Source organism: Takifugu flavidus, chromosome 8, assembly GCF_003711565.1.
Source record: "Takifugu flavidus isolate HTHZ2018 chromosome 8, ASM371156v2, whole genome shotgun sequence".
NCBI lineage: Eukaryota > Metazoa > Chordata > Actinopteri > Tetraodontiformes > Tetraodontidae > Takifugu > Takifugu flavidus.
The window spans coordinates 764,799-790,465 of NC_079527.1; the positions used below are offsets into that span (position 1 = coordinate 764,799).

The 25,667-nt window shown below is 51.0% G+C and overlaps 2 protein-coding genes and 1 long non-coding RNA gene across 4 annotated transcripts; 1 reads left to right on the top strand and 2 right to left on the bottom strand.

Moving 5' to 3' along the window:
- Positions 1 to 74: 74 nt before the first annotated feature.
- Positions 75 to 20,129, bottom strand: spryd3 (SPRY domain containing 3). 2 transcript variants are annotated; one of them, XR_008951857.1, is made up of 11 exons: positions 19,198 to 20,129; positions 18,393 to 18,520; positions 17,656 to 17,731; positions 16,547 to 16,671; positions 16,300 to 16,435; positions 15,987 to 16,210; positions 10,899 to 11,048; positions 5,725 to 5,782; positions 3,312 to 3,428; positions 2,444 to 2,589; positions 75 to 1,097 (listed from the first exon to the last, which is right to left on the bottom strand). XR_008951857.1 is itself a non-coding variant. In XM_057041751.1 (11 exons), exons 2-11 carry the CDS (start codon positions 18,518 to 18,520, stop codon positions 963 to 965), a joined length of 1,260 nt encoding a protein of 419 aa, XP_056897731.1. In that variant the 5' UTR covers positions 19,198 to 20,096; the 3' UTR covers positions 75 to 962. The 2 variants fall into 2 exon arrangements, 1 of the variants encoding a protein (XP_056897731.1); XM_057041751.1 differs by having other exon boundaries at positions 16,022 to 16,210; positions 19,198 to 20,096.
- Positions 5,783 to 9,418, bottom strand: LOC130530516 (uncharacterized). Its single transcript, XR_008951859.1, has 2 exons — positions 7,727 to 9,418; positions 5,783 to 7,672 (listed from the first exon to the last, which is right to left on the bottom strand). It is a non-coding gene; the product is annotated as an uncharacterized LOC130530516 (long non-coding RNA).
- Positions 20,130 to 20,585: 456 nt separating the features above from the next.
- igfbp6b (insulin-like growth factor binding protein 6b) lies at positions 20,586 to 25,494 on the top strand. Its single transcript, XM_057041755.1, has 4 exons — positions 20,586 to 21,147; positions 21,509 to 21,543; positions 22,757 to 22,876; positions 23,201 to 25,494. The coding sequence occupies exons 1-4, from the start codon at positions 20,811 to 20,813 to the stop codon at positions 23,312 to 23,314; spliced, it is 606 nt and encodes a 201-aa protein (XP_056897735.1). The 5' UTR covers positions 20,586 to 20,810; the 3' UTR covers positions 23,315 to 25,494.
- The last annotated feature ends 173 nt before the right edge of the window (positions 25,495 to 25,667 follow it).

Below are 25,667 nucleotides of genomic sequence, written 5' to 3' on the forward strand. Positions count from 1 at the left end.
TTAAGGCATGGCTCCGATTCATCATCATCATTTTGATTCCAGAGTTGAGCATTTCCAAGGAAGATTCACTTCACTTTAGTTTCTCTTGAGTCAAATTTCCTTTATTTAGTTTTTAGTTTCAGCGTTCTAAAAACCTCCAGTCTGAATATTTGGAACAGGGCAGAAGGAACTTGTAACCATAAAATGACATTAAATAAGTCTAAAACCCACCCGTGCAGCTCAGTGCACGCGAGCGAAGAGCGTAACCAGATATCACCCATAGGACATGAATGTGGTATCAACCCAAACGGCCGGCAGGGGGCGGTATGAAGCAGACGCAGCTAATCCTGCAGCACGTCCTCATGGCTGTTGCTCAAATCTGAAGAACAAATGCCACCGAGGTTAAAACGGGTCACTCAGCTGAGGTCAGAGGTTAACAGCAGCAAATTGAATCACATTTCTTTGGTCTGAACATGGTTGAAAACCTTTGGAACAGCAACATTAAGTCTCAGGAACACCTCAACAACAGTCTGCTACGGTCGGATCAGCTGGGTCCGATGAACGCAAAGACCGGGTTTATATTTGGAGCTTGAGTAATCAGATTACACTGAAAGGTGTCTTATTTGGATGTGGGGGCTGAATCAACGCTAATATCAGCGCGTCAGCTCCCTGATTGGTCAGCGGGGGGCAGCAGAGAGCAGGAGGGGAATGTGGGGCTCAGGCTCCGCCCCCACTGATGATGATGACGGATGAAGAAGGATGAGGAGGAAGAAGAAAGGGCTCAGCTGCTCAGCCATGCAGCACTCTGGGATCACAGCAGATAATAAAACATAACTCAGGTTGCATAGAAACATGTGGAGCTTTTAGCTTTAGCGACCCCTGAACTCTGGAAACCTCCATGTCCACCTGGTGATGGTCTTCCTGGAGTCTTCTGAGTGTGGGGAGAGAAGGTGGAGGACATGTCCTCTCCGGGCCTCAGGCCTTCATCCACTCAGGGGCTGAAGATCAACCTTAACCTTCTCTCCACTGCTCAACATACCCACGGTGGGGTAGAGACCGCCTGGAGGAACCACTATCTCTCTGCGGCCCATCAGCTTCCCATTCCTGGTGAAGAACACCTGCACAACCAAGTGAGGGTGGTTAGCAGGCAGCTTTTAGTTGGAAGCTGCAACACAACCCCAAACATCAGTTTACAGACTAAAACTTCATCAGCATCCTTCACACTACTGAACTTTAGCTCTGGGTTCCATCTGTGAGACCTTTCACCTGTGGGGGTTTCAGCTGACTGGTCTGTGAGAATCACCACTGGGAATCTACAGCGGGCTCACCAAGCTAAAAGGAGACTCAGTTACTGGGCCACCTGCAGGAACATTCTGAGATGTTTCAGTCAGGTTTTAGAGCTCCTCACAGCACAGAAACAGCACTGGTTAAAGTTCCTGGTGACCTCAGAGCTTCAGACGGTGGACTGGTTAATCCTGTTGCAGAGACTGGAGCAGCTCACTGGGGTCAAACCGGTTCAGATCATATTTATCAGACAGATTCCAGTTTGTTCATGTTCATCATCTTTCCTCTTCATATTGTAGCTCCGTCGTGGAGTCCCACAAGGTTCTGCTCTTGGACCAGTCCTGGTGTCTTGGTACCTGCTTCCATTATTGAGGAGCAGGAATAAATGTGACACTGACACTCAGCTGTATTTATCTATGAATCCAGAGGAACCAGAGCAGGTTCTTCTTCCCAAACCCCGAACCAAGAGTAGAAGCAGCACATCCTCGGAGCTCCGCTCTCAGAGTGCTGGCTTACTGCTGGTTCCAGAACCTTTAACAGTAGAATGGGAAGGGGGGGCATTTAGCTAGCAGGCTTCCCTGCTGGGGAGCCAGCTCCCTGCCCAGGTACAGGAGGATGACTCCTTCTCTACCGTAAGATGAAGATGAAAACATTCCTCTGTGACAGGGATGAGTCAATAGCTCTGTACCTACAGACATTATACTAGCTAAGCTAATGCTAATAGAACAGGAACAGCTCTCCTTTAGCATCATATAGCTATAGACTGCTGAGTCGTGATCACCGGATTGGTTGATGGCTGCAGGTCTCTCTTTCCTGTGTTTTTGTGCTTCACTCTCTCTGGATTGTATCTACAGGTATGTCTGACCTCTGACCTTCTGAATGACAAACCACAACACTTACTTAATGTCTATTGTCATGCTTTCTGCCCTTCCTCCTACCCTCTCTCCTCTTTTACCCATCTGTCCATCCCCCTGTATGAGACTGGTCCTGCTCCAGGTTATAAAAGGGCCATGTTGGAACCATTGCCCCGTTTTGGCCCCCAGTTCTAGTGTCTCCAACAGAAACTCCTTGAACCTCATTTGGAAATGGAGCGTTTATCATGTTTCCATCTAATGGAAACTGATTCACTGGTCTGAAGCCAGTCGGGAACATCTGGGTTGTCTTTAGGAACGTTGCTCACCGTGACTTTCTTCCTCTCCTGTCCCCGCTCTACTTCTGCAACATCCTCCTCCTCCTCCTCTTCCTCCTCGAGGTACGGAACAATCTTCATGCCTTTGTGTGCCAGAGCTGAACGACCCCCGTTCTGATCCCAGTCCTCCATCTCACCTGAGGACAAAGCAGATATCAGAGAAGGTCTCCGGGTAGAGACAAGGGAACCCGAGGAGCAGAACATATTCTCCTACAAGTTGTATTTTCTTTCTTTCCAACAGAACATTGACTCAAACGTGGCCCGGTTATGCTGAACCTCCTCCATTTGTCCGTGGCTCAGATCATGCGAAGACTTGTCCTCCTAGGGTTTGGTGTCGGCTGTCTCAGGGATTCACTCAGCAGGGCATCTTCTCCTGGTGTACTTCAGAATCTGTTGTTTCCTCCTGGACAGCGGCTCTGACGCTCAGCAGAAGCCCCCGGAAACTGTGAGGAACCCTCTCCTGCTGGGTGTCTGAGAGTCTGGCTGCTTTGTTTGGAGGATCCAGCTGAGTCTTCAGACTTGTCTTGGTGCTTGTAGGTGTTTGTTTCTGGCCGAGTCCCTCGTTGCACCTCTGTGACTCCCAATCATGTTGTTCAGGCTCCTAACTGGTGATCAACTGACCTCTCCTAACCTTGTCAATCCTAGCGGTGAAGGTCAGCGGGACTTGTGTTTCATCAAGATCTTTCTGAGGATGCTGAAGCCCATTTAGGAGGGCAGGTGTGAGGGGGCTGGTCCTCCTCAGCCTCCCTGGGCTACGGTCAAGTAGGTGCTGAACCTCGGACCATGCTGAACCATGATGAGCAGACAGAAGATAAAACCCTCCCACAAACCAACCATCTGCTGAAGCTTCAGCCCTCACCTTCATCCAGGATGTAGTCCCGTGGGAACATGATGCCACAGCCCATGATGTCACCTTTGAAGCAGCGGGGGCCAAATACGTCTCCAACACCGCTACCGTGGAAGATCTTTCCATCATCTGTCATGAGGACAAAGACAACCTTGTTTGGTTCTGCAGCTTTTGGGTTAAAGAGCTTTAATTTACTCTATCAGATCAGTTCTGCTTCAAAATAATGAAGCTTCCAGCTTCTACTGAACCACCATCTTTTCCTGGTGGTGGTTCTGTAGATCCTGGAGGCTGCGTTTCCTAGGGGCCTTTCCTGGAACCGGACCTGAGGTTTGGGCCTTGTCAGGCCCAGCCCGGTCCGGATACACAGGTCCCCCTTACAGCAAGCCCATCAACCACAGAAGGAATCATTAGTATCCACTACAATGTGTTGGGGGGGGGGTTGTACTCTCCAAGCCTGAGTTGCCCCAGATGAGAACCTTATTAGCCCCCCAACTGTATCCCAGTAATGGAGTTTTTTTTTTTTAAATTACTGGTGTCGTTTCCCAGAACGGGTCCTGACTTCAGAGTAGCCAACCTGGGAAGGGTGCTGGAGGGCGTCCTTACTGTCCGTCAGTCATGGGGACAATGGCGAGACAGTCGCGGGGAGAAGAGCCAAAGAAAAGCAGAGCGGGGTGAGTGGCGTGTCAGCAGCCAGTAAATATTTGTGGAGTTGTCATGGGACCCATCCATCAGCTCAAGATCCTGTTTAAACAATCGCTATCTCAGCACCGGGAGGGAGATGGAGACACCGCATCATTAAGGCCCCCGTGCGGGCCCTTCAGAGACCCCCCCCCCCCCCCCCCGAGACTAGAAATACCAAAATAAGGAGTGAGAGACGATGAGTTGATGTACAGATTTGGCTGAACACGACCACAGCCAGTAAAAGACTCGTGTTCACTGCGATTGTGGCATATTGGTGTGTGTGAAAGTCCCAGAAATTAGGTGGAACCTGAAGTGGGGGCAGATCCCTGGTGGTTTCTCACCATGAATCTAGCAGGAGCCACAGGCTGAGAGCCCCACTCGGCCTCAGAGCAAGCCCGTTGGCCATAAAAGCTGGTTCTGATCTTTTCTGCTTAACAGATAAGGATGTAATTTAACTGTCATACACAGAATGTTGAACATTTGTTGTTGCAGAACCTGAGCTGCAATCAGATTAGACCCTGTGGCTGATAAGGGTGTTAGCCTGATCCCGATGATCTCAGGTGAGCCTGGTGCTGATGGAAGGATGGCGCTGGTGAGTCAGAGCACGAGTGAGTCAATGATGGGGGTTTGTGGGGGCGGCAGGGCAGCAGTGGTCACGGCGCCCCATCGGCTCACATGCCAGAATACTGTCGCAAACACCGCCAAAGATCCTCAAACTACAGCAGCAATGACATGTTAGCTTAAAGCGTCATACGTGGTCGCTGACAACCGCTGTCAACACTCCGTTGAAGGAGATGAATGAAGCTGTAGGACTATTGCTCTTCCTGTTGTTCCTGCTCTGATGCCAGACTCCAGTTGTTTATTATGCGACCACAAAGATGCATATCGCCACCTAGTGTTGAGGAGGAGGACACACTTCCATCATAGACATGTCACTGCTTATTATGACGGTGCTAAACGCGCTACAGTGATTCTGTACAGGAACAACCACACAGTCACAAATGAAAGCAAACCCATAATAATCAACGTGTTGGAGTTTGAATGTAGATAGGTAACCAGGTAACCATCGTAGAACAGGTGAATCTAAAGACAGTGGAATAAAGCAGCCTTGTTGGATCTACTTTTACTGGCTGCTTAGCTGAAGGGGTGGTTGACCTGGCTCACAGGTGAGGGTTTTTTAAGTCTCACCGTAGCAACACGGTGCCAGAAATGAACTTCTGGTTTCGCTGCTAATCTGCTGTCAGTCAGCGCCGAGGCCTGGATGTGGAGCTGTGGGGGTTTAGGAAGATGCCCGCAGCGATAGCGCTCACAGTCCTCAAAAACAACTTAGACTGTGTAGGTAACAGCCAGATCTTGTCTCGTTGTTTTTCCGTCACTGCTTACAGGACCAGAAGAAACGGATGGAGATACGATGCCTCTCTTTCTGACGCTGTCATTGTCCAGTTTATCTGCTCACGATCTGCCTTCATCTCATCATCTCCGCATCCAGCTGAGATGATGCCGATAGAGTACATCAGCCCGATTCATCTCACCACAGGGGAATTTCCACACTCACAACCTAAACCACCTTCTTCATGACAAACAACTGGAGGAGGGAGGAAGCACCACAGCGCCTGTGCACAGGCGACCAAGAAGCCATCGCTGTGCTCCAAAGAGGGTGGCCTGAACCTGACAGAAGTGCATGTGTGCTCTCCTACACATGATGCCTCAGCTGGCTGAAGAGCGAAAGAGGAAAAGGTCTGACCTGCGTGGTACGCCACCGATCCTCGGCTCCATCCGGGATGTCTGTTCCTGGGGTAGTCCTGCAAACACATCACATCATCCAGCGCTTTACCACAAAGACAAAATACTGTTGAGGTCATGCTCTAGGATCATACTGGGCGTGTGTACGTGACGAATCTTCCATCCAGACCGATCAATGCTCCATAAATATTCCCGCCCTTGCAATAAAAGTTTCTGTTTCAAAGTCGGGGCCCATTTTAATGATGTCAAACTGAGGAAACATTTGGAGAACGCAAACAACAGATTAGCAAATAAAATGTGCCTGAATCGTTCAGCCTTAAAAAGCATTCCATTTACCACATCACAGCCATTTAAGCACTGACAGATCCAAGAGGGTCTTTAGACACATTAGGAAAGATCTGACTCAGGGGCCAGAAGGTTCCACCTCCAGTCAAAAATCCGAAGGTTGGAGGGGAGTGGAAACCAAAGACCAGAGGAGCTGCACAGGCTCTACAGAGGTTCTTCTTGCTGGAAGCTGCTGCTCAGAAGCTGTGGCTACTAGTTACATGTGAACTCTGATGTCTGAGTCCCCCTCAAATCTGGACATGGTCCAAGTACACAACCTGTTAGGGGTCCTGGTCCAGATCTGGATCACCTTGAGCAAGTTGGTTGTTCAGCTGTAGAGACACAACTCTAAGGAAATTCTCAAGCTAATCTTCTTTATAAGGATACTTCTGTTGGGGGGGGGGATACTGGATTTTGCGTTGCTAAAGCTCACATCGCCTGACTCCAGGACTACTTTGTCATGGGAGACACTACCAAGTGTAAACTGTCCTGCCAAGACAGCTCCGGAGCTCAGGAGGGCAGTTCACAGAGGGGTCCTACGGCGCGAATCCTAAACGAATGTTTGGTTTGGATGGCCGCCAGCGTCAGGGAGCCAAGGACATGTTTGTGTGGCTCCGTATACTGTACGTACGCCTCTGTCCAGGGATCAGCCTTCCAACAGAAACAAGCCCAGCGCCAACTTTCAGATAAGATCAGAGCATGACTCAGAGATAATTACCAGAGATATTTAACTGTTTATCTGCTGCATGCCTGCAGAAACCCTCTAACAATGGTAGGTGTGTGTGTGGGTGTGTGCGTGTGTGTGTGAGAGTCTTCTTTCATACATCAATAGTCTTGTTATTGACGTGCTGACACCCACAGCTACAGCCACAGTCACACCTGCCGCTACAATCACACCCACAGCCACAGCTACAGCCACACCCACAGCTACAGCCGCAGCTACAATAACACCCACAGCTACAGCTACAATAACACCCACACCCACAGCCACAGCTACTGCTACAATCACACCTACAGCTACAGCTACAATAACACCCACAGCCACACCCACAGCTACAATAACACCCACAGCTACAATTACAATCACACCAACAGTTACAGCACCCACAGTGAGTCACACCCACAGCGACAGTAACACCCATAGCTACAGTCACAGCCACACCCACAGTCACAGCTACAGTCAAACGCACAACCACAGTCACACATACTGTACAGCTACAGTCACACGCACAGCCACAGTCACACCCACACTTACAATCAGACGCACAGCCAGTCACACATAAAGCTACAGCCACACCCACAGCTACAGTCACAGCTACAGCCACACCTACAGCTAAAGTCACACCTACAGCTACAGTCACACGCACAGTCACTCACACCTACAGCATCAACTACAGTCACACCTATAGCCACGCCTATAGCCACAGTCACAGCCACAGCTACATTCACAGCCACAGCTACAGTCACAGCCACAGTCACAGCTACAGCTAAAGTCACACCCACAGCTACAGTCACGCCTACAGCCACAGTCACACCCACCCCCACAGTCACAACCACAGCTACATTTACAGCCAGGGCTACAGTCATACCCACAGCTACAGTCACACCCACAGCTACAGTCACACCTACAGCATCAACTACAGTCACACCTATAGCCACGCCTACAGCTACAGTCACACATACAGCAACACCTCCAATCAATCCTAAGACAACCCATCAGTGAAAACCTCGACAAGACATTAGCTTCTATTGGCTGGGCATGGTTGGGTTTAGGGGGTTAGAGCATGATTTAAGGGGTGGTTTTTTGGAGGGGGGCATATTTTTGTTGATGCTGATGCTGTTGTCTATGATATACGGTGTTTTAGCAAATTAACCAGGTCTACATCACTGTCACAGTGCTGTAAGTGTACAGCAGTTAAAGGCTGAGTCACTCTATTGCAAACATCTGGACAGATGTTGCTGTTGGTGATCTGAGGAATTGCAGAAGTTTTCTCACCATCACTGAGCTTCTCTGGCCTGGAGGTTAGAACTATGCTGTCACTTCTGCTATTGTGCTGACCCTGAGCCAGACCGCCAACACCAACACCAACACCACAACAATGGCTTGGTCAGGCCACTCACGCTCAGTGTTGGACAGCAGAAAAACAGGAGCTGCCCTAAGAACAACAAGCAGATCATCACAGCAGCCTGCGCTTGCACACAGTGGCAGAGGAAACATGCCTGGAGCTGCGGGCCAGCGAGGAGTAATGTGGAAGCAGATCAACAGCAGTTATCTGACTGGCCTATCGCTGGGCTGTCTAAAAATATAACGGAGGCCACGAATTAGAGCAGACGCAGGAGAGATGTCGTGTGTTTGCAGCGAGAGAAAGTGTTGGGACGTGCCCACCGTGCCTTCCCTACAGGGGACAAGCAGAGACACAAACCGATGCTGGTCTGCTTCGATAGCCCGCTGCTCAAACCGGGCGCTCCTCTTCTTTCCTTACCAGAAGTGTACCAACAGTTCGGACGTGTGTGCCTACGTCTGCGGCTGATATTTAGGTCACCACCTCAGTACCTGTACCAGACTGGGATGGTCTCAGTATGGAAGCACCGACCAGTGCCCTGGCTGCACTGCAGGGTGTCCTCCAAGAAGACGCGTCCCCCACCCAAAGGACTGGGACGGTTTGAGTCTGTCCACTTTCAGAGAAGCCTCTCTGGTATCTTCAGTGGTGTGAACATGTTGTTGGAGCTGTGTCCTGGTGATCGGTGCCAGGGTGATGAACACTGTTGTTCGTTTCCAGGACTTGCTTGGGCCTTGAACAAGTTTTTGGTGACCGATTGAGGTCGGAGAGGAACCTGACAGATGCCAGAGAAGTTCCCCTCATTGTAGTAATGAGTGATCAGTCTTGGACTTGGCAATGAGATCCACTGGATCAGTGAGTCCTGATTGTTGTGTGTCTGTTTTGTATCTGTCCATCCGTCCTCTTCCCTCACTGTCCTTCTACTCTGTTGTTTTTTTTTTTTTTGTGTAGAACTGCTTGTTTTTCCAGGTTTTTGATACTGCTCTTCCCTGGTTTTTGTTTCTGGTCTTGTCTTTTGCAGTCAGTTCCTCCACCCCTCAATCTAGATCTTCCTTTGTCCTGCAGCCTAGCAACCAGCGTGTGTACCAGACAAAAACAAGCATATGCATACTGTACATTCATGCACGTCTTATCTTCAGAGGGGTAGAGGAAATGAGAGGTCATGACAGGTCTAGGAATAGTAGTGGGGTCAAAACAGATCTCAGATTAGATTCTAGCACATTTACCTCAAACATAAGCAGTCGCACTTATCACACAACCCAAATTCCTCAGGCTTCCCTGACGACTGATCAAAGCACACAAGTATTCCTGCATGAACCTGGAGGTTGTCCACAGGACACAGGCTATCATCTATAGGTGTACATCTGTAGCTTTACGCTGATTAAGGAGATACATTCAGAGTGTGGTGAAGTATGTCTTCATGGCTCCTCTGCACTCTGGGATGTATCAGCAGCTAAAGGAAGCACAACATAGACCCAAGAGGCACAGTGTGAGCCCTCGGCATGATATTGTGCTGGAGCTAAAAGAGCTCCGATCTGCCGAGGCCCCAGAGCCCTGAAGGTGAGGTGGCCCAGACAGGTCTGTCTGGACCGGCTGGTCCACTCCTCCTGTCTCAAGTGTCCACATCTTCAGTGTTGTGTCTAATTACAAACACTCAGATGAATGTTTTCAGACCCATGATGCATTTGCTTCATAGTCTCTGAAAGAAATAAACTACTGCTGCTCTGCTGCTGCTGCTCTGATTCTGTTGCTGCCCTGATTCTGTTGCTGTCCTGATGCTGCTGCTCTGATGCTGCTGCTGCTCTGATTCTGTTGCTGTCCTGATGCTGCTGCTGCTGCTCTGATTCTGTTGCTGTCCTGATTCTGTTGCTGCCGTGATGCTGCTGCTGCCCTGATTCTGCTGCTCTAATGCTGCTGCTGCTCCGATGCTGCTGCTGCTCTAATGCTGCTGCAGCACCGCTGCTGCTGCCCTAATGCTGCTGCTGCTCTGATGATGCTGCTGCTCTGATGCTGCTGCTCTGATGCTGCTGCTGCTCTTATGCTGCTGCTGCTGCTCTTATGCTGCTGCTGCTGCTCTGATGCTGCTGCTGCTGCTGCTCCGATGCTGCTGCTGGCCCGATGCTGCTGCTGCTCTGATGCTGCTGAGCCCTTGACAGATGTTGCACAGGCTTTATGTCCAGGTTTTGACATTAGTTACTGCGGGTTCCGGCAACTAAAGTTTCACACATTTAAAAATGTTTCACCTTTGAACGTAGCAGCTGGTGGGGGAACGAAGCAGGAACGCAGTAAAAAAGTATTTGTCTTTGAAAGATTTGATCATCACACAGTGTACACTTACGTTACACTGATCATCTGTGCACAGAAACGCTCCCACTTCTCAGTGCAACAAAGATCAAATGTTTCATGCCTCAAAAAAGGCCAGAGCGCTAATGTGCAAATAGAAACCTTGTGTGCATTCTTTGGAAAAAGAAATAAAAGGCTCAAATGAGACATTTTAAAAATTTCTCTAATTGTATTTTCCTCTGGGGGGTCTTTCTTCTACCCACAATGGGCCATTAGAGCGAAGGAGAAAAGAGAAAATGGAGGATAATGGCAGAGAAATAAACCAGGATAAGACCTCTGTCTTTACTACTAAAAGAGTTAGAACACTGTGTCTCCATGTGTTCTGGAGGTTTCTGCTTTTTAACAACATGAAATCATTAGAATCAAATAATAGTCTTGCTACTAACCCCCCACACAGGCGTCAGATGGTGGAGCTATACTGTGGAGAGCGGGCCGTGAGGATGCTCACCCTTCTGGCCAAGCCCAGGGCAATGTAGCACTTCTCCCCAGCGTCCACGATCTCCAGTTCATAGTAGTGGCGGCGGGTGGTGAGAGGCTGACGGGCCTGGGCCAGACCCACATCCATGATGCTCTTTCCTTTCCCAACGTACTCCAGGAGCTGAGGAGGCGGAAGGATGAGACAGGAAACAGGTTTAAGGGGAGAACAGCTGCTAATGAGGGACAAAAACAACCGACGTTGTTGTTTGGTGTAACTGGGCGGTGCTTAAAGAGCGTTCACACAGACAGATGTGTGGTCTGCTCCCTTTGGTCTTCATCTTCAGACAATAATAGTTAAACTAGATCCTGCCTGCAACCAACCCGGTGGTGATGAGGACAAGATCCAGGATCAGCAAGTCACAGTAAAAGTCGGACCCGCTGAGCAAAGGTCTGCCCTAACTGTTGTCACACTTACTGTACCGTTGTCATGGTTACTGCACTGTTGTCATGTTACTACACCATGTAGTTATGGTTAGCGCACTGCTTTCACCGTTAGTGCACTGTTGTCAAGGATACTGCACAGCATAGTCATGGTTACCGCACTGTTGTCATGGTTACTGCAGGTTGTAGTCCCGGTTAACACACCGTCGTCACGGTTACCACGCTGGACTGCATCAGCTTTCCTCTCCTTCTTTTTCATTTCAGGTTTCAGTTGTTATGCATGGTTGACTTAAAATGAACGACCCAACATGGAAATAGTGTCGTGTTCGTCATGATGCCACAGTACGCTCAAGTTGCGGATCCACACAGGTCCAGACAGCTCTGACTGCGTGCACATACTCGTATGTTCAAACATCAACGCTTGATGCAGCTTTACAGGAAAGAGACATTCCGCCCTGAGCTGAGCGCAGGCCGAGCAAGGTCAACTTTATAAGAGAACCTAGGGAACAAGAGTAGATAGAGGTCCACACGTGTCCTCAACGCCGAGTCTGACACCAGCCACTTTCCGGTGATCAGACCTTAACCCTACAGATGGGAGGTCTTCCACCTGGAGGACTGGTGCCAGGAGAACCAGGAGGAACCGATGGTGGACTTCAGCAGGAAGAAGCAGAAGGACTACCATGAGCTTCTCATCGACAGAGTGGACACCTTTAAATACTTGGGAACGACCATCTCACAGTACCTGGACTCATCACATTAACATCATGGTGAAGGAGGCCAGACAGCTTCTCTACCTGTGTCTGAACGTGAAGGGAACACCTCGGGTTCTGTTGGACACCTGAGGTAAGTAAAGGACAAGGGCCTGAGTGTGCAGACAGGGAAGGGAAGCCAAACTGACCCAAATTGACCCATCTGTCTCAGCAGCACAGCAAAAATGGAAGATGGACGACAAAGAAGCCGAATAGTCTGCTCCTGGTTGTGCAACATCACTCCAACCACCAGCAAGTGGCTCCCGGCCGGATCGTTATGAAGGACAGAGTCATAATGTAGAGCTGCAGCATGTGGCGGAGTCGTTCCAGTCCTGCAGACTGCAGAGACGGCGTGTTTCCATCTTCCATGAGTATCAGCCTTGGTGCCAGCTGTTCTGCTGGGAGGAGGGATGTGGTTTCCCTGAGTCACGGTAGTGACGAGGGCAGGAACTGAGCAGCGCCGCCTGAGACAACTGACACTCGCTGGTGTTTGGTTCAACCGCTGCTGGGAAACAGACATCAACACCCAGAAGCAGATCCTGCCAGTTTCCTATTGCACCATTAAGGGGGGGGGGGAGTGAAATCAAATACACCTGTAGCGCAGTTGTTGTTCTGCGTCCTACTGTCTTCCCGATGAGTCGGAACCGAGTGTCTCCATGTCCGTTCACCTCAAATTACAACCGAGTTAGACGCAAACACACCCCAGTTCCCAAAAGGATTCTGATTCTGGCCAGCGGCAGAAGTCTATCAGAGCTGTTTCCGTGGTGATGTCCCCCCCGGAGCACCCTGCTGGTAAAAACAGCTGGATCAGAGGCTTTGAAACCCCACCCTGAGCAACTGAAACCACACTACTGCCATCTGAACATGTGCGTATAGTAATAACAGTGAAAGCCGTTTATAAAGGAACAACAGATAAAGGGAACTGAAACACGAAACGGGCAGTTTTAAAGAGGGGTGTGCAGTCAAATGTTGGTCCCCACAGGTCCAGGGCCAGCATGGAGAGGGATGGGGAGGTCGTCAGAGGAGCAGAGGCTTCAGGAAGAGGCACATCTGTGCGTTAAGATGGAGTCTGGGTGTGGAGGGCTCTGTGGATGAGAAGCAGGATTTGAAGTGTTGACAGGGAGCCAGTGGAGGTTCTGGAGGGCAATGTGTTCTTGGGTGGGCGGGGCGGGGGGGCTGCAGAGTTCCGCATCCACTGGAGTTCACTGAGGAGTCGCTGCAGCAGATGTGGGTGCAGCAGTCCGGCCTGGATCAAGGTTGGATCGGTGGAAAGGGAGCGAGATGGACGGAGGAGGGAGATGTTTTTAAAGTGAAAGAAGGAAGATCTGGTGGCTTTATTGTGGTTCAGGCTGCTGGTCAGAGTGGAAGAAGCTGTGCAGGTGATGGATTTGGTGGAGATGTAGGGTTGGGTGTCATCAGCGTAGTGGTGGAAGCAGCGCCCCTGGCGATGGATGGATTGTAGACGGGAGAGGTCAGCAGAGAGGAGGACATCGATGGTGCTGCTCTGGTTCTAAAGCCTCAGCAGGAGACAGAGGAGACAGCTGCTCCCACAGAGAAGCCCTTCATACTCGAGAAGATGTGGAAAACGATATTCAGGCCATGTAAGGTTGCAGACAACAAACAACCCTGAAAGGTTCAGGTTAAAGCATGTAGGCTGTCAAATGATTGATGGCTTTACCTGATTTAACCGGGAAGTTAATTAAGGCCAAACAGAAAACATAAATAGACCCACTCAATCCAAACACGAGCCCTGATTACGAAGGCTCAGATAGGTTGGGCAAGGTGAAGCCAGGTCAGTAACTGGGATTATGAGAGCAGCTACACGTTAAGACCGATCAATCACATGACCTCCAGTGACACCTCAGCTATTCTAGACACTATGGGGCTTTTCATCACCTTTTAATTCGCTCCACTCTGCCCTCATTAACCTGCCGCTTCCCTCTCGGCACCTCATCTTTTCAGTCCAAACCAACAAAGGCACTTTTCCTCGCAGTCCTACCACAAGTAAGAGTGTAAAGAGGAGGTGAAAATGTCCCAGCACCTGTAAACCCAGACGCTGAAGCTGAAATGGGGCTGAGGGAGGTTTCCAGAATACAGAAGCTGTCTCATCACCACGGCAATCAATGGCTGGCTGCTGTAACCGGGACACACAAGCACCACACAACCTTATTATATCTATATCTATATATATTCAACTGTGTAGAGGCGGCAACCACCATAACCTGCTGGGAAAGCTGTGAACTTTAACCTTCAGTAATGACGCCAACATCTGGACGTATCACTGCCCAGAAGGAAGGACTGGAGGAAGGAAGGAGGCACACTGACAGAGGTGTTGGACAGCTGCAGCGCGGATCTGTTGGACCGGTTCAGTTCAACTGCAGATAAACTTTCAGGCAGAAAAATAAAGCCTCTGACTAAAGCAACATCCTGAAGAGGATTAACCTCAGCATGGTTGGGAGTGGTGGGACGTGAAATACGTGCGTGAGGCTCCTCTGATTAACCGATAGCTGCAGGCAGCTGTCCACCTACTTGTGGCCTGCTCATCCACATCGTATGGGATTAAGTAGGTAGACGTGGCGTCTGCTGTGACAACAGGAAGTGGAGGATTGGAGGCTGGTGTTTGCACGGAGCTGCACGTATGCAGAGGTGAGTCAGCCAGAATACCTTCTCCCCCCAGAAAAACAGAGCAGCAGAACAAAGACAACTTCAGCTGAGTGTCAGGACAGAAAAGGAAAACACCACCCAGCTGTCACATAAATCAGTATCTTCTATCAGGTGTAATGGCTGCACAAAAGGTGAAACCGTCACGCTTGGCCGCTGACAAACAATGAAACGCTACACCCAGGCTGAAGAGAACACCAGAGACGAGGACGAGGACGAGGCGACGCTTCAGTTCCTCAGCTCTCCAACCCTGGTTCTGCTTTCTGTGCCCCATCACAGACAGGTCCTCTAGAAACCAGGGGGAACACATTCCATCCAACCAGGGACATGCCTGCGGACAGCAGCAGGGAGCTGCTCCTCTAAAGGTGGCTTAAGCGCGACCTTTTACGACCTTAAAGGTCCCTCGTCAGGACCATCAGGGTCAGCGTGTCTGGCCAAAAGGCCCTAAAAGGCTTTATTGGACCACCTGTAGAGTTCAGCAAGCGCTGACACAGGGAAGATTCACCTGTGTACAGACTGTGGGAGCAGGAGCTTCGAGCAGCAGAGCGCACGGAGGAACTCTTCCCTTCGCCATGCATGTCTGGGCCCGCGCTCGTTTGAGGCCTGTTGCTCCAAAAAGGGTGTGAGTTAAGTTCAAGTATTCTAACTGTAAATCATCGCTGCAATTAAATCAATTATCATTCAGCCACATTATATGCATCAAAGTCAGTCCTGATTTATTTCTGCTGCGGGGCCGAGCGGGCAGGCCTGCCAGATGTTGCGCAACCCCGCCCGATGTCACAGAACCACCAGCCAAAAACAGAACCCGGAGGACCCGAACCCAGAGGCAGAACCCAGACAAGGGCCACTTTGCAGAAAAATGAGGAGGATAACAACCTAACAACACGGTTACCTGGCAACAACATGCAGCGATACTGGTTTTGCTGGTGGGTGAACAAGATCGCAGGGAGTTCCAAAGTGTCAAAGCCAACAGAACGCGGCCTGCTGTTAGCGGCCAGCAGCACGTGGCAGCCTTTCAACTTTCTCCCTGGAAAGAGACGAGAGCTTTTCAAGGAAATCTGCAACCTCGAGACCTTGTGACATGACTGGGAACTTGCTGGGAAGACTGTGTTGTGAGAGGAAAGACTCCTGTTGAGCCGTCTTCTTTGGTTAGCTCAGCGCGTCCTGTCACGCTTGGACTGTTTCCACTCCAGTGGCCACCTTAGTGGGCCCTGGGAGTCCAATAACGGAATGGAACCGGGGCAAAACGGGGACATTCTGAACCTTACCTCTCTTTAATGCCTGACGCAGACCTGCCACGTACCGTCCCGCTGGCTCTGACGTCATGCAGCCGTCCCCAGTCGTCCTCGTGGCTGTCCACCATCATCATGGTTTCGTCCTCCTCCAGGTGCCACTTGGCCTGCAGGTCCACCTTCACCTCCTCCCCCATTGAGTGCATGCCGACAGCTGGGAACAGCCCCTCCACGGCCAAAGGGACGTCCACGGAACCCACCTGAGAGGGACAGTGCACACGGGCAGCATACAGACAGTTAGCGGCTGCATGCTAGCATTTCCACAACATCCTGCCGTTATAATACACACCTCTTTGCTATTTTTGGTGAAAAAGACTGTTGTGATTCCAGCTTCAATGTTTTCAGAGTGAATTCCACATCCGATGCGATCGCCCCGAGAGCACTTTGGCCCAAACTGCTGGCCCACGGGGTCGCCATTGTACAGCCTGCGAAGAATAAAGGTACGCTGTCGTCACTGACGCCTTTAGGGGCCGCTGAGCCTGAACTCACGACGGGCGTCCTCCCCTTCAGTCACGCTCTGGTTCAGGTTCGCTTACTTGCCGTTATCAGCGTGGTAAGCTACAGAGTAAGGTAGCCACCCAGGCTGGTGGTCCAGTTTGTAGAACTTGGGCACGAGCCCCACAGCAATGGTCCCTCTGACCCCCGTGTCCACGATCGTCACCTACACAAAAACACCCGTTACCACCAGAGTCGACTTTAAGAGTTCTGACCACACAAAGTGGCCACACAATGCTGCTTTGTGCTTGTTGTGTGGCTGCTTGTCACAGGGAGGGGGGTCCAGGAAATCCCTCAGTTGTGGCTGCGTCCATGTTTAACACAGGACACAAGCACGCCACCAAAGATGGCAGCACCATCCTTTCCCTGCATGTCATCGCCAAGAGGCGGGGCTAAAGTTTCACCACCCTTTAGGGTTAGGGACCAACTCAGGTCCTTTGGCAGGCAGATGTGTGCCTCGGGAGGGGGGGGTGCCAAGCTGGACAGAGTTCAATTAGAAGACAGGACAGCAGTGACGCATCCGTGCAGCGAGGCCTGACCTTTATGTGAGCGAGCGCTCCAAAACTTTCAAATATCAGGACAGCAAGTGCGTCACGGGGGAGGGGGCAGTCTTCCCGAGTAAATGTCAGGGTTCCCTGGAACAGAGATGTTTTCCTGCCCAGATTTGACTTTTTTACCTGGCGAACGGCTGCAACCCGGGACGAGATTCGATGTGAAATGTGTTTTTCTTCTGCCACAGAGCAAAAAGTGGCGAAAGTTCAGCGTCTCCGAAGGGACATGCTAATCCTGCAGCCCTGCGGAACCATGCAGGCTCACTCCAGCTGGGAACAGCTGATCTGAACACACTGATCCGAGATGGGCTCACCCGCCCCAGCCCTCATTCCACTGCGGAATATTTGCGGCGGCGGTTTTGCACCGTTTAACTGCAGGAGGCCAGAATTTAATATAAAGCTGAGAAAACTCAGAGCGACGGGATTCCAGTGGATAAAACTGCTGGTTGGATGGTGAAGCAATCCCGAGCACACATCAGGGTGCCGGTAAGCCGTCACAGCGATGATAAGCCGCGGCCCCCCCGACAGTCTGCTCCTTTCTAACAAACTGTTGGCAGCAATCAGACACACAGAAAACAACAGCGTCTCCGGCAGCTCACCTCAAAGTAGCAGCTTCCTTTAGAGAGGGGATGTCCAGCCATGTAACAGCCCACCTCCTCAGAGTCGCCCTGGTAACTGGACACAAGGAAGCTACAGGTAACAACGTCATACAGTCATAATGACACCGGCACGCGCCTGACGCAGCGAGTGGCGATCGGAAATTTACAAGGAAAACGTACAAACAAGGCCAAGAGAGAGCTCAACTTGGGAAAGTCCTTGCGGTTGTCACAATGTTTGGAGGAAAACACACTTCCAGCCACACGACTGGTCGCCTAGCAACAGGTTAGGCTCACTTACCAAGCAATGGGTTGCTAATCAGCACTTTTATGATTTTACTACAGGTCATGTGATGGTCTGTGTTTGTTAGCGTAACGACTCAAAAAGTTAGAAATGGAGTCTTTGACCTTTGACCCTCCACACATCAAAGCCAAGGGTCTTGACCTTGTGCTGCTACTGCACCTGAGGCCCGTTCAGAAGCTCTGGGATGTACTGGAGCGACATTGTAGAAGCTGGTGGGAACAATGTTAGCGCGAGTGTGTCTGTAATCGAGCTAAAGGCGAGCTAACGAAATACTGCAGTGCGGCCTTGGTTTGGTGACCAGGCCGAGCTCTTCCTAAACTACAGGCGGGTGCCGATGGCCCGGCTTCCCACCACACCTGAACACATCTGACCACCTCCCGCTGCAGAGCAGCTGCATGCCTCAACCGTCCAGATAAGCGAATCAAACCTGGCTGACCTGAGCGTGTCCCCCTCTTTCTGCAGCCTCAGGCAGCGTTCCTCTGCTGGACGGCCCTGTACAAAGTCTCTGATCCTGCGCTCCAGATTCAGGAGGCACCGGTGCTGCAGAACACGGATGTCGTCCATCTGAACGGGGAACACGAGGCATGTTCAGCCCTTCAACACATTGTCCAAAAAGTCTAATTCCAATGATTTGAGAGCCCTTGACATTTAACTGTGTCAAATTTGAACATAGTGCTTCCCACATAATCACCCATACTGTGTCACCCCTGGAATATGATGGCTTGTTGCACCCCCACCATCGCAGCTTAAATAAGCATTAATCAGGTAATTAGGGTGATTACCAGATGGACTAAGCAGGTTAAAAATCACCTTTCTGCCAGAGTCTTCAGAAGGCAGTTAAATGGTGTGACAAATACAGTCAAATACTTAGGAGTATTGATAGTATGAAATAATAAATATTTAATTATATTAGGAAGAAACCGTATAAATACTAAATTCACTACTGGGGCGGGGAAGTGGGCGTGGTCGTGTGTATGTTTTCCTAAGCTAGCCGCATGCTAACGAGCACGACTCGAACCTCAGAGCGCGGAAAGTCTCACTTGAAAAAAAGAAACAACAAAACGTTGACTGTCGCCAAGATACCAACTTGACCGGTCGGTACGGAACCGTGACCAGGCCCAGTTGGGTCCACAATATCAATAGCATCACTAGCCAATAGCAACGCTCCTGGAGCGCATCTAAATACGGATGACGGTACCGATCGTAGCTGATTCACGGTTATCGATCAGTCGGTCACTCACCTGGTGTCGTTTAACCACTGAACCTGCGTGTTTTATCCATCAGTTCGCCATCGTTCAACACAACTTTGGGACCAGACTTCGGCGCGTCCCAGTGACGTCACAGCGCCCTCGGTGGGAGAGCCAATCACATTGCAGCATTCAGCCCTCGTGACTGCCGGGCTGCGCTGCGTCCATCCGGCCGAATTCAGCCTGCACAGGTCGTCACTCCAGCGCAGGAAGAGGAAACAAAGATCATAGACCCATATGCCCAAATTCCAGAGTTCACCACTGTGATCCCGAACAGGATAGCGATCCAGCTGATCCTGGACGGGAAGGAGCATCAGAGGAACCCAGGTGTGTGTTCCAGGTCAGGGCACAAGAGTGTGATCAGCTCCAGATGAAAACTTAAGCATAACGTTGATGCTGAAGCTGTCCAGAGCGGGCTGGACCAGACCAGGAGGCGTCTGCCCACCCTGTGCAGGATGAATCAGCTGATCCTCCCAAGAGGCATCGTGTCTCCGCTGCAGCTGCACGTCTGAGCGTCCGCCTGTCTGCGTAAATGTCCTGCAATGAGCTGCAGCCCTGCCAGAACAGACAGGTCCTTGATTTTCATCCAGCGTGTCAGAGAGGCAGCAGATAAGGCAGTAGACAGCTGGGCTGGAGATGAGAGAGAACATCCTGCCTCATCCAGCTTTCGCCTGCTGCTGCTTCCTGGTTATACGATGATGGTTTAGTGTGATCCCAGTCTGATGCGTCGCCTGAGGCCCAGCACGTAAGCAGCAAATATGATGCCGAGTCATCTTTACACCTCTCTGCCATGACGCCTGCGTCTTCCTGATCGCTCAGGGCTCAAACTTGGAAGTGTGAGTTTGTTTATGCCTTCTGGGGGCAGGCATCAAAGGTGCCCCCCCCCCCCCCCCTTCCCCCCCAGCTGGCTCTTAGCAGCACAATCAGGATTTGCAGCCTGTCCAGCAGAGGATGTGGCCAACCTAGAGCCAGGACACATCGCGGTGCCCCTCCGGTCCCATTCACACAGGTAAACCCTGGTAAAGCCCCCCCCCCCCCCTCCCACCCGCCACGGCTGCTCTGATGAAGAGCTCAGCGCTGTGCACATCTCACAGCAAATGGCTTTGCGGGGGGGGGGGGGTTACATTTGTTACCATGGCAAACATCATTCCAGAAAGGTCTGTGACACCAGAGCAACGTGGTGGAGGCTCAGCCTCGTGCGTCCCTGCTGACGGTCTCCACCAGTGAGGAGACAAAGGCTGCAGAGATTTTGATCATTTCTGAAAAGAACATAAGCACCCCCACCCGCCCCCAACACCCCACCCTACCCCCCTCTCTGAGTCCCTGCCCCTGTATCACAAGTGCTCTCTCTCTCTCTCCCCCCACTCTCATCCCTCTCTCTCTCTTCAGATCTTTAAAAGCCGGTGCTTTTTCGTGTCTCTCTCCAGCTCCGTTTGCCTCCTCTGGCGCTGCAGGGGACTCAGCTGCTGAAGCGCGCTGCAGGGCTGCTGCTCAGAGAGGTATAGACACGTATAGAGGCGTCAGGCTGAGGGAGAGACGGCAGAGGGAAAGAGGGAAAACACTCTCAGCCACATTTGACTGACAGCCAGTGAAGGAGTGGACACAGAATGCCTCTGCTCTCCCACATTACCACTGTGCTTTTGCTGCTGGTTGCTCACTGCGGATCCTGGACCACGGCGAACCGCTTGGGCCCCTTCAAGGTCTGTCCCTCCTGCAGGGATTCGCTGGGGGCAGGTCGGCCCCCCAGAGACCACAATGCTGCCGGCAGCACTCTGGTACTGGCCCAGGGAGAGCCCTGTGGCGTGTACACCCTGAGCTGTGCCACTGGGCTCCGCTGTGTCCCCCCACCCCGGGACCACAGTCCTCTCCAGGCTTTGCTTCAGGGACGGGGCTTCTGTGCCAAATACAGCAGAATGATTCCCACTGAGAGGCCTCACCCCCCAGGTAAGATGCCGTCCACTCACCTGCATGGCACCGCATACATGTTCATGTGGCGTGGGGCTGCAGCACCTGCTGAGGCACAGATCTGTGATCAGCTGTGAGCTGAGCATCAGCCTCGGTCTCTGCATGTCGATTTAAAGTGCACGAAGAGATCTGTTCTCTGAGCGCGTGAAGGATCCGGGATGCCAGTAAAGCTGCAGTGATCTCCATCTGCTGGCGGGATGGGGGTACTGCGGCCTGAATAGAGCAGCCTGAGGGAAACCATGATCCCTCTGTGTGTGTGCGTGCGTGCGTGTGTGTGTATGAATATAATAATAAATGCCCAGCGTGATGGTGGTTTAATGCTTGTGTTGTTTCCTCTCAGGTCCTCACCCATCACATGGCAGTGACATCGAAAGAGTAAGTTTTTCTTTATCATGACGAGTGTGTGACGAGTGTGTGACGAGTGCGTGACGAGTGTGTGACCAGTGTGTGACCAGTCAGGTGCAGGATGGCCGCTCTGATGCAGCAGCAGCAGCATCTCCACACATGCCCTGGAGTCCTGCGTTGTGGTGCTCTGCTGATGTGCGTGCTGCTATGCGGCAGAACTAATTGAGCATGATGTGAAGGAGGAAAGTTCCCCCTCGCCATCTCCACTCGTGCCTCCACGTATCTGCAGCGTCTGAACTCACCTGCCAGATTAATCGATCCCAAAAATCAGGTGGATCTCTGTAAGGTCATCTCAAGCCCCGAGGACCGTGACACAGAAGCATTGTGTAACGCTGGCTTCTATAAAGCTGGACCCAGCGACGTTCTCAGCTCCACGGGCCGACCCGTGCTGGGTTACTGTGATCCCTGGACCCACTGGATCACCTGTGGTGGGTTTGCTGCAGCTGATCCTGTTGCTCCTTCTTAGATGGTGTAAATGAGACCACTGTTGCTGTGAGTTATCATGACAGTAAATCCTGATAATCCATCTCCCTTCCACTCTGCTGCTCCGGCGCCGTGATCAGGGGGGATTATTTTGACGATGTAGAGTGATCACTGGACCCACTTGTTAATCTTTTACTCTATGAATGCTGCCCTTCCAAAAACCAGGACTTGAAGGTCCAATGTTGTAGGACAGGCGGACGCCCGCCAGATCTGAGACGAAGGCAGAGAAGCCTTTCTTCTGCTGTCCTCCAGGTGATTATTCTGAAGAACTCACTCCACCTGTGGGTCAGAGAGGCAACCTGACCTGGACCCTGACCTGGACCCGTCCCAGCTTTAGAACCACCAGCGGAGGGAGGAGCTGCTGCCTGATGAATCAGCTGTGAATGAAGCTCCTCCAGCAGGGTTGATGTTCTGGTCTCTGGTGTTGGTATGTAGGGGCGGTTGTAGTTCAGCCGGTAGGGGCGGGGCCAGGGAGCGGAGGGTTCCCAGTTCAAGTCCAGGTGTGGACATGAAAGGAACTGGTGGAATACGTCCTCTCTTGGGTTGGCTGGGTAGTCTGTTGAGCAACAGATGGTGGAGGTGGAGAAGAGCAAGATCCAGACTGTAGCTCCTTTCATGGATGTCCAACCTGGAGGCCTCTGGTTGTGATCCATGACCCACTCAAGGTGACCAGTGGGTCTGATCTGGTTTGATTCTTCAGGCTCCCTGTCGAAAGTTGCTCAACAGTGTTCTGAGAGGTCTGGAGCTGACCATCATCCAGTCTGACCGCGACATCTACATCCCCAACTGTGACACCCGAGGATTCTACAGGAAAAAGCAGGTAAACACACAGCAGCAGGTGGGGGGTAAATGACTGGTTATACTGGGACAGAGGGGGTAAATGACTGGTCCGACTGGGACAGAGGGGTTAAATGACTGGTCCGACTGGGACAAAGGGGTTAAATGACTGGTTATACTGGGAGAGAGGGGGTAACTGACTGGTTATACTGGGAGAGAGGGGTTAAATGGCTAGTTATACTGGGACAGAGAGGGTAACTGACTGGTTATACTGGAATAGAGAGGGTAAATGACTGGTTAAACTGGGACATAGAGGGTCCCCCTGAGATGACATAGTGTTCCTCACTGGTTGTCTCCTCTGACCCAGTGCCGCTCCTCCAAGGGCATGCAGCGGGGCCACTGCTGGTGCGTGGATGAATTGGGCAGCCCAGTGCCTTCACGTGCCAGAGAAGATGGCACATTACCATGCGATGGGGAGTGAGGGATGAGTCGGCACATTTGTTCTGAGCCAGGAGGAGGAGGAGGAGGAGGATGAGGAGCACTGGGAGAGAGGGTGGCTTCAGCCTGTGCTAGACAGGGCCTGGACAGGATGTTGCAGGGATAAAACACATCCTGTGTAACACACACACACAAGCACAAGCACGCACACACACATGCATACATACTCATACTTCCTTGTGCTTCTAGCTTTGTGAGGAGTTTTCAAGACTTAATAACTTCCTAACTCCTCACCTTAAACCATCATAACTAAAAGCCTGACCTTGACCTTTACCCTGACCTTAACCTTAAAACTGAGTCCTAACCCTGAAACAGCATATTTTAGTACCTATTAAAGTTGTACAAAGGTACACACACACACACACACACACACACACATACACACACACCCACGCACACTCACACACACCCACACACACACACACAGATTGTGAATGTGTAACCGTGGCAGCAACAGCAGCTATAGCAGCTACAGCAGCAGTAGCTACAGAAACAGCTACAGCAGCGGCTATAGCAGCAGCTACAGTTGCGGCTACAGAAGCAGTTACAGCAGCAGCAGCTACATCTGCAGAAGCTACAGCAGCAGCTACAGCAGCAGCAGCTACAGCAGAAGCAGCTACAGCAGCAGCAGCTACAACAGCAGCTGTAGCTACAGCAGCAGCAGCTGCAGCAGCAGTAGCTACAGAAGCAGCTACAGCAGCAGCTACAGCAGCAGCAGCTACAGCAGCAGTAGCTACAGCAGCAGCTACAGCAGCAGCAGCTACAGCAGCAGTAGCTACAGAAGCAGCTACAGCAGCAGCAGCTACAGCAGCAGCTACAGCAGCAGCTACAGCAGCAGCAGCTACAGAAGCAGCTACAGCAGCAGCTATAGCAGCAGCTACAGCAGCAGCAGCTACAACAGCAGCTGTAGCTACAACAGCAGTAACTACAGCAGCAGTAGCTACAGAAGCAGCTACAGAAGCAGTTACAGCAGCAGCAGCTGCAGCAGCTGCAGCAGCAGCAGCTACAGAAGCAGCTACAGCAGCAGCAGCTACAGCAGCAGCAGCTACAGCAGCAGCAGAAGCAGCAGCTACAGCTGCAGCAGCTACAGCAGCTGCAGCAGCAGCAGCTGCAGCAGCTACAGAAGCAGCTACAGCAGCCGCTACAGCTGCAGCAGCCGCTACAGTAGCGGCTGCAGCAGCAGCGTGGGCTTGTCTGCCTCGGCCACCCTACCTGAGGTGTGTGTGCTCCCTGGCTCCTGTCCTGGCGTTCTGCTCCATTTCAGCTAGCTGACACTGCCTGTGTGTGTCCTGATCTCAGTGGGCTGTAATACTGTTAGCAGGTGACTCAAAGGTCCCCCTCACCGTCCTCTCCCCCCCTCTCTGAAGACACACTGATGAATCACATCATTCTTCCCATTTAATTTATTATGGTGTCTGTTTCTCATCATGTTCTGCTTGAATCTTACAGTCTTACAGTCAATCTTAAAGGTGTCAGAAAACCATCCTGGTGATTTGATGCTGGACGCTTTCATTCGTTTGCGTTGTGTTCTGACGTCTTGTCGGTCCATTGTTTGTACATATGTTGTAATTTTGTGTGTTCTGAAGTGGCAATTATCCTCAAATAGATGTTACCCTTTTCAAAAAGTTGTAAGGCATATTTTTATACACGCCAATATAATATTTTATATATGAATTGTTGATTTATTTAATGAACTACAGTATATTGCCATGTATTTTTATATTGTCAGTAGTTTCTTATTTAAAGACAGATTATTTTATTTCATATGATGGGAACCCCTTTATGGAAAGACTCATCGCGTTCCTCAGAGCTCTACTCAAGTGCTGCATACTTCACAGATAGATCCAGTGTGTTTAATGTTCTTTTAATTTATCTGTTGTTTATTTCACAGCTGAACCTCCATCTCTTGTGTTTTGCACATTTTAATGCTGGTCTGGCGGAGGGGACGTGAATGAGAGCTGTTCTGTCCATTCTGATTTCCTCAAGTCCTTACAAGGGTCATGTGACCGTGTGTCATTCCCATGTTTCTGAACAGTCTTGTGTATATGTGTGTGCGTGTGTGTGTGTGTTGTGATGACAGGCGGAGGGACCTGTAGCGTCTGCAAATAGGAAAACAAACATAAACAAAATGGAGAAGAATTAAACATATATTAATACAACAAAGCGTACGTGTGTGTTGATTCTGTTCAATACGTCAAGGTCGTCGGCTCGACCCTTTGCTCCTGTGGTTGATGGTTTCTTCCCATCGGTCACATGACACACTGGACAGCACCTCCAGTGGCCAAAGATGACCAGAGACGGCGTCCATTTGTTTGTACATCAGTTTATTTTATTAA